The sequence below is a fragment of the Salvelinus namaycush genome, chromosome 8 (genome assembly GCF_016432855.1).
Source record: "Salvelinus namaycush isolate Seneca chromosome 8, SaNama_1.0, whole genome shotgun sequence".
In the NCBI taxonomy this organism is placed as follows: domain Eukaryota; kingdom Metazoa; phylum Chordata; class Actinopteri; order Salmoniformes; family Salmonidae; genus Salvelinus; species Salvelinus namaycush.
The window spans coordinates 2,743,673-2,752,282 of NC_052314.1; the positions used below are offsets into that span (position 1 = coordinate 2,743,673).

The following is an 8,610-nucleotide window of genomic DNA, read 5'->3' on the forward strand; positions in this document are numbered from 1 at the left end:
TCACATCACATATATATATATTTTTTTTTTTATAATTGGGACTCCAACATTGCTTGTCCAAATATTTTCTTTGCTTTTTAGATGTGTGTGTATTGTTAGATATTACTGCACTGTTGGACCGAGGAACACAAGCATTTCACTACACCCTCAATAACATCTGCTAAATATGTGTATGCGACCAATATAATAACATTTGACTGTATTTTTGAAAGTGTTAGATCATTTTCAATCCGTGTTGCGTCTTGCCTAAGAACAGCCCTTAGCCGTGGTACTGTATATTAACTTCTCACGAGTCACAAACCCGGATCTGGGATCCCCCCATCAAAAAAGCTGACTAGCATAGTCTAGCCTAACGCGACAGGGATATCATATAATATAATTTTCATGAAATCACAAGTCCAAGACACCAAATGAAAGATAAACATCTTGTGAATCCAGCCATCATTTCCGATTTTTTTAAAGTTTTACAGCGAAAACACAATATGTATTTCTATTAGCTAACCACGATAGCAAAAGACTCAACCGCATATTTTCACAATTTTTTTACCGCATAGGTAGCTATCACAAATTCGACCAAATAAAGATATAAATAGTCACTAACCAAGAAACAACTTCATCAGATGACAGTCTTATAACAGATTTATTGTATAGCATATGTTTTGTTCGAAAAATTTGCATATTTCAGGTATAAATCATAGTTTTACATTGCAGCCACCATCACAAATCTCACCAAAGCAGCTAGAATAACTACAGAGACCAACGTGAAATACCTAAATACTCATCATAAAACATTTATGAAAAATACATGGTGTACAGCAAATGAAAGACAAACATCTTGTGAATCCAGCCAATATTTCAGATTTTTTAAGTGTTTTACAGCGAAAACACAATATAGCATTATATTAGCTTACTACAATAGCAAACATCACAACCGCATTCATTCAACGCAACGGTAGCGGAAAAAAACAGCAAAAGATATACATTTATTCACTAACCTTCTCAAACTTCATCAGATGACAGTCCTATAAACTCATATTACACAATACATATATGGTTTGTTCGAAAATGTGCATATTTAGCGGTACAAATCGTGGTTTTACAATGTGAATACGTAGTCAAAATGCACAAAAATTGTCCGGAGAATTCTTGAGGCACCTAATCTAATCAAATAACTAATCATAAACTTTACTAAAAAATACATGTTGGACAGCAAATGAAAGATACACTAGTTCTTAATGCAACCGCTGTGTTAGATTTTTCAAAATAACTTTAGTACGACATACAGCTTACGTTATAGCGAGACAGCGCCCAAAATCAGGGCGGAAAATACGACTACACATTTTCGACAGAAATACGAAATAACATCATAAATGGTTCTTATTTTTGATGAGCTTCCATCAGAATGTTGTACAAGTTGTCCTTTGTCCAGAATAATCGTTGTTTGGTTGTAGAATGTCCTCTTCACCTGTCGAATTAGCAACCAAAGCTAGCCATGTGGCGCAGGAGTGTCCAACTTCACCATAAGTTGAAGTGCCGAAAATGCCGAAGTGCCGAAAATAAAAATGCCGAAAATCGCAATAAACTGATATAACTCGGTTTAAAATAACTACTTTATGATGTTTTTAACACATATATCAAATAAAATCAGAGCTGGAGATATCTAACGTCTTTACCGAAAGCTTTTCAGAACGCAATCCAGGGGTCCTTCCCGCGCATTGCTGAACAAAGGAAACTTGGGGTCATGTCATTCCAAGAGCTCTCATTTGACCTCAGATCAAGCTATACACCCCATTCCACCTCTCACTGCCTATTGACATCTAGTGGAAGGCGTATGCAGTGCATGTAGATCCATAGATTTAAGGCAAATTAATAGGATGGCCCTGGAACAGAGCCCCAATTTCAGATTTTTTGCTTCCTGACAGGAAGTTTGCTGCAAAATGAGTTCTGTTTTACTCACAGATATAATTCAAACGGTTTTAGAAACTAGAGAGTTTTTTCTATCCAATATTAATAATAATATGCATATTGTACAAGCAAGAATTGAGTACGAGGCAGTTTAATTTGGGAACAATTTTTTACAAAGTGAAAATAGCGCCCCCCTATTGAAAAAAGGTTAACCATAAACCACACCTCCTCAGGCATTATTGATGAATTAGAACACATAGGTGTATTATAAGGCATTATAAAGGTCATTAAAATAAAGATACATATTTACTCCAAAGAAACTGTTACCCTTTATATATTCAAACAACTCACATTTTAATATTCATTATTTCATTTGTTCCATGTTAAGGGCTCTAACCAAGGAACAAAACTAATTGTCTCCCTCTTGACGTTGCATGCAGTTCCTCTCTCTCTTCCTCCATTCCTCTAACCCCTCCCTCCTTCTAACCCCACCCCTCTGGCAGAACCAGGAAGTCCCTCCCCCTCCCACAAACTCTCTTCTGAGGAAACAAAACTGATCTGAGTCTCTGTGTCGTCTGTCTGTGTGAGAGTGAACAACCGTCCAAATGGCTCAGCAGGGAGTTCTGCTGGACCAGGACCAGTTCTGTTGTTCTGTCTGTCTGGATCTACTGAAGGAACCAGTCACCATCCCCTGTGGACACAGTTACTGTAGAAGCTGTATTGAGGACTGCTGGGATCAGGATGTTCTGAAAGGGGTCTACAGCTGTCCTCAGTGCAGACAGACCTTCACTCCAAGGCCTACTCTGACGAAAAGTAACATATTGGCTGAGGTGGTGGAGAAACTGAAGAAGACAGGACTCCAGGCTGCTCCCCCTCCTGCTCACTGTTATGCTGGACCTGGAGATGTGGCGTGTGATTTCTGCACTGGGACCAGAAAGCAGAAAGCCCTCATGTCCTGTCTGGTGTGTCTGGCCTCTTACTGTGAGACTCACCTCCAACCTCACTATGAATCTCCTGCTTTCAAGAAGCACAAGCTGGTCAAAGCCACCGCACAACTACAGGAGAAGATCTGCTCTCATCATGACAAACTGCTGGAGGTTTACTGTCGTACCGATCAGCAGTGTATCTGTTACCTGTGTACAATGGATGAACATAAAGGCCATGATACAGTGTCAGCTGCAGCAGAGAGGACTGAGAAACAGGTAAGACCAGAACAACTTGTTGGTGACTGTCTGATAAACAAAGAATTAAAGATACTGTAGGAACTAAGGCTGTTTGAATATGAGATCATTCAAATAAAATCGATCCTCAGCAGAACAAATATGAACACAAACCTTGATTATGTTAACCCAGATTCTCCAAATGTATCACCATTTTCTAAAGTCTAACACCATTATCATTCTGAATGCCCTTTTATGAGTCCAAAGTTCAGTCCAAACCCCTTGATACATGTAGTCCTACCATAAAAACTATAATCATTCACATAGCAACATAATAACATATTGTAAAGGGACTTCCTCAATATTTGAGACCTTCCTCTCTTTGGACCCTATGTCACATTACTATACTATTGATCTACTGGACAAATAAAGCTTGATAGCTCATTGAAGAGTGATTCTCCACAGAGGCAGCTGGGGATGAGTCAGCAGAAGGTCCAGCAGAGATTCCAGGAGAGAGAGGAGGAGCTGAAGGAGCTCCAACAGGCTGTGGAGTCTCTCAAGGTGAGTATTGTTGACCAGAGGAGACACACCATTTCACTTCTCTCCTCCAGTCAGAGAGAGGGAGAGGGGCCCCTCTCCAATCCAACTGACCCCACTGTTGGGAACGGGCTGTCTGGACCCCTTTCAGAGAATAGACTGCTTAATGTAACCGACTGGGCTACCTCATCACATAACCATGAGTAACCATGACCGACTCATGTCCCCTATACATTAAAATCTCTCTCTCTCTCTCTCTCTCTCTCTCTCTCTCTCTCAAATTAATTAAATACAAAGGACTTTATTGGCATGGTAAATATATGTTTACATTGCCAAAGAAGGTGAAATAGATAATAAACAACAGTGAAATAAACAATCAGAAATAAACAGTAAACATTACTCTCACAAAAGTTTCAAAGGAATAGAGACATTTCAAATGTTATAATTCAAGTGCAAACAGAGTGAGCCGTGCGCCAGACTGAGTTCTGGAGGTGAAATGGAAATGAATGAGGGAGAGTTAAGTGAGGTAGAAGGTGTGGTGAAGAGTTCAGAACCAGAGCCTGGCATCAATGGACATGATAAAGAAGAATCTGGTGCAGTAGGAGTTACATTGTTGGAGAAAGTGGATCCATACCTTTTGGCAGATCCATTAGTGGTTTCAGGGTTTGTGGGAAAGGAGTTGGGTGCAGTTGAATCAGGTAACCTGTAGTGGACTTGTGATATTTGTTTGTGTTTCTTCTGACCAGAGGGAGTGGGCGCTCCGTGTCACGCAACTTGGGTCAAGATCTGTTTCTTGCTTCGCTCTCAGGAACAGAACACCATTGAAAGGAGTGATTTCTGGGGTAGAGTTACATGTGGAGGTGGAGCAATTGAAAAGGAAGATTCCTGGTGTTTGTAATGCCCGCGGTTTGGTGTGACGCAGACCCGGTGGTGAGCGTGGTGAAACAGAGGAGTCTTTGAGTCTTTACCCGACAAAGTCATGTTAGGATATACCAGTTATCCTGTTAGAGTCTTTGTGTTGAATCCACTGAGCTGTTTCAGGTGCAACGTTTATGGTCAAGTTGCAGCAGTTTGTAGGAGGGAGATTCCAAAATGTGGGAAGTGTGCAGGAGGTCATGGGATAGAGGATGGTGGATATGTGTCGTTTTGGTGGATAAAGTTGTGTGTCAACTGTTGGGGTGTCCATGTTGCTGGGGATCAGAAATGCACAGTGAGAGAGAGGCAGGTTGAGATGACTAGAGTCAGAGTAGTGCAGAAGGTGTCGTATGCTGAGGCAGTGAAGAAAGTAGAGGAGGATGGGTCAAGGGTGAGGGATCCTGAGAGGATCCCTGTGAGTAGTAGATCTGTGCCAGCAGAGGGAAAGGCCAACGAGTGATATATGCTTCAGTAAGGTTAGCTTCTTAGCGTTAGCACAGAAAATAGATGTTGTGGTGGCAGCTGCAGAGAAGTATTTGGTCATACTAGATTACGAGATTTGACTTCAGAAGAGTTCCAGGGTGTGTTGAGTGGTGGTGTCCCGTCCTCCCAGGCCGTTGGCATGGTGCAGGAGCAGATAGGGTCAAAGCAGATGAATGGGGTAGTGAGTTTTTAATGACTGCAGGGTTAGTTGGAAGGGGTTTTATTTAGTATTATTATATTTTCTCCTTTTCCCATGTTGTATCACAAAGTAAATAGATTTATATTATAGTCCAGTTGGGGGAGGTAATGCAACATATTGGATGCCAACTGCCGTTAAACTCTAAAGAAGAAGACATTTTATATTATGTCTATGTACAGTGTTGTAACGATGTCTCTCACTCTCTCATTCCATCACTTTCGTGGTAGTTGGTTGAACTGTCAGTACACTCAGTTGAACTGTTGGTGATAATAGTTGCCCTCCAGTGGGTGGAGGACGTACAACCTGTTAGAATTATAGTATGCTCAGATTCTCTGTCTGTATTGAATAGTTTATCATCTGGTAAATCTAATAGGAGTGACCTACTATTGGAGGTATTCATGTTATTATGGAGAATTGAGAGAATGGGTGTAGTAGTGAGATTCTGCTGGGTCCCAGCACATTCAGGTTTGGAAGGGAATTAAATTGTAGACCAGTTACCTAAAAGAGCTTTGAAACAAGATATAATTGATATTAATGTTCCACTGAGTAGAGGTGAAGCCAAATGTAAGATCAGAGCCATTTTGATAGATGTGTGGCAGAAGAGATGGGACTCTGAGCACAACGGACGGCATTTATATGCCCTTCAAAGAAAGGTCGGTGGACCAAGATTCAAAGGTCAGATTAGGAAGGAAGAGGTGGTGTTTACTCGATTGTGTTTAGGACATTGTACATTGAACTGGTCATTACATCTGGTTGGCAGCATGTGAATGGTTTGTGTCTGGAGGGTATGGTCAATGAAACGGTGGAGCATGTGTTTTTATATTGTTGTAAGGATGTTGAAGAGAGGGAAAGATTGAAGAATAGGGTCTTTGAGGTTGGATGGGGTTCGAGGGGTTTGGAAGGGATTTTGGGGATGGGGGAGGGTCTATTAGAAGTTAGTAGGGCTCTTTTTTACTTTCTCAGAAGTACTGAGTTACGTAGGAGGATTTAGAAATGTTGTAAACCGTGATTGAACACACTCCAGCACAGTAGGTGGCGCCATGCACATTTAACGTTGATTTGAGGACCTCCATTATATGAAGAAGAAGTTGGTTGCGAGGGTGTTGTGGTTTGTAATTGCTAATATTTTTATTTTATTTTGGTTGTTGCATATTCACTGAATTAATTTTCTGATGGTGAAGGGTTTGTTAATTGGTTTCCACTGTTTATCTGTTAGAGTTAGAGTAGGGGTAGTTTGTGATGGCTTCAACCGAGTGGAGAAGAAACATTTTCGCTTCGGGTGCATTACGGAGAACTGTGGTGTTGGGTACTGTATAATGTGATTGTGTGGAGGTTGTGGTGGCACACAATGTGTTTTTAGGAGGATGGGGGGGGGGGGGTGTTAGTGTAATGAGGATGGCAAGTCAGTCTCTGTCTCTCTCTCTCTCTTAACAGCGCTCTGCACAGGCAGCAGTGGAGGACAGTGATCAGATTTTTACTGAGCTGATCCGCTCCATTGAGAGAAGGAGCTCTGAGGTGAAGGAGCTGATCAGAGCCCAAGAGAAGGCTCAAGTGAGTCAAGCTGAAGGACTCCTGGAGCAACTGAAGCAGGAGATAGCTGAGCTGAGGAAGAGAAGCACTGAGCTGGAGCAGCTCTCACACACAGAGGATCACATCACTTTCCTCCAGGTAACTAAACTGTCTTGTTACATGTGATATGAAATTAACTTAATGTGAAACTATTCATCTCAATCATTATGGTGTCTGTCAATCTGTCTGTCTCTCTTTCCAGAGTTATCAGTCTCTCTCCAGTATCAGTGTATCTTCAGACTTACCCAGCATCGTTGTCCATCCTCTTCAGTACTTTGGAGATGTGAGTAAGACTGTGTCTGAACTGAGAGAGAAACTAGAAGACTTCCTTAAAGGAGAATGGACCAAGATCTCCACTACAGGTGTGTTGAAAATAATAAGAACATCAACTTTAGACCATTGAAAGTTCCCTACTAGTCATATACATGTGGAATATGGTCTGATGATAACATTCCCTCTCTCTGTCAATGTGTTTGTGTGTCTGTAGTGAATATAGTGGATGTTGTACTGCCTCCAGAGCCCAAGACCAGAGAACAGTTGTTACAATGTGAGTCTCTTTATTGTGAAGTAACTAACAGTCTCTTTTTACTGATACTCCTAACAATCCCTCTAGAAATATATAGCAATAGTAGATCTAATCAAACACTGGGTATCTATCTGACTCCTCATATTTTTCTGATTTGATCTCTGCTGTGCTCTAATCCAAGACAGGGTAGATACAGTATCTGACTTAACTTATTGTTCTAACTCCCCTCATTGGTCTCTGCTCTGCTCTTCTCACAGATTCTTGTCAGCTCACACTGGACCCAAACACAGCGAACTCTCACCTCTCTCTGTCTGAAGGGAACAGAAAGGTGGCCTATACAAGCACAGTCCAGCCATATCCTGACCATCCAGACAGATTCACAAACATTTGTCAGGTTCTGTGTAGAGAGGGTCTGTCTGGACGCTGTTACTGGGAGGTGGAGTGGAATGGTTCATTGTTTCATACAGCAGTCTCATATAAAGATATCGGAAGAACAGAGGAAGAAGATGAATTTGGAAGAAATGACAAGTCCTGGAGTTTAGAGTGCTCTAGAGGGGATTATTTCAGTCACAATAATGTTAGGACTAAAGTATCAGGCCCTCAGTCCTCCAGAGTAGGAATGTACCTGGATCACAAGGCAGGTACTCTGTCCTTCTACAGTGTCTCTGACACAATGACCCTCCTCCACAGAGTCCAGACTGCATTCACTCAGCCCCTCTATCCTGGGTTTTATCTCTATGCTACTGCTGAGCTGGTTCAACTGTAGTAGGGTCCACATAGATACTAGTCATGCTGGTGTAGTCTATAGCTGAGCTAGTTAAACTGTAGTAGGGTCCACATAGATACTAGTCATGCTGGTGTAGTCTATAGCTGAGCTGGTTAAACTGTAGTAGGGTCCACATAGATACTAGTCATGCTGGTGTAGTCTATAGCTGAGCTGGTTAAACTGTAGTAGGGTCCACATAGATACTAGTCATGCTGGTGTAGTCTATAGCTGAGCTGGTTAAACTGTAGTAGGGTCCACATAGATACTAGTCATGCTGGTGTAGTCTATAGCTGAGCTGGTTAAACTGTAGTAGGGTCCACATAGATACTAGTCATGCTGGTGTAGTCTATAGCTGAGCTGGTTAAACTGTAGTAGGGTCCACATAGATACTAGTCATGCTGGTGTAGTCTATAGCTGAGCTGGTTAAACTGTAGTAGGGTCCACATAGATACTAGTCATGCTGGTGTAGTCTATAGCTGAGCTGGTTAAACTGTAGTAGGGTCCACATAGATACTAGTCATGCTGGTGTAGTCTATAGCTGAGCTGATTA

General features: G+C 41.6%; 1 protein-coding gene across 1 annotated transcript; it reads left to right on the forward strand.

Annotated features, from left to right (window-relative positions):
• Positions 1 to 2,435: 2,435 nt before the first annotated feature.
• LOC120051641 (E3 ubiquitin/ISG15 ligase TRIM25-like) lies at positions 2,436 to 8,085 on the forward strand. The gene is made up of 6 exons (XM_038998536.1): positions 2,436 to 3,107; positions 3,531 to 3,626; positions 6,634 to 6,867; positions 6,971 to 7,130; positions 7,256 to 7,396; positions 7,552 to 8,085. The coding sequence occupies exons 1-6, from the start codon at positions 2,511 to 2,513 to the stop codon at positions 8,058 to 8,060; spliced, it is 1,737 nt and encodes a 578-aa protein (XP_038854464.1). The 5' UTR covers positions 2,436 to 2,510; the 3' UTR covers positions 8,061 to 8,085.
• The last annotated feature ends 525 nt before the right edge of the window (positions 8,086 to 8,610 follow it).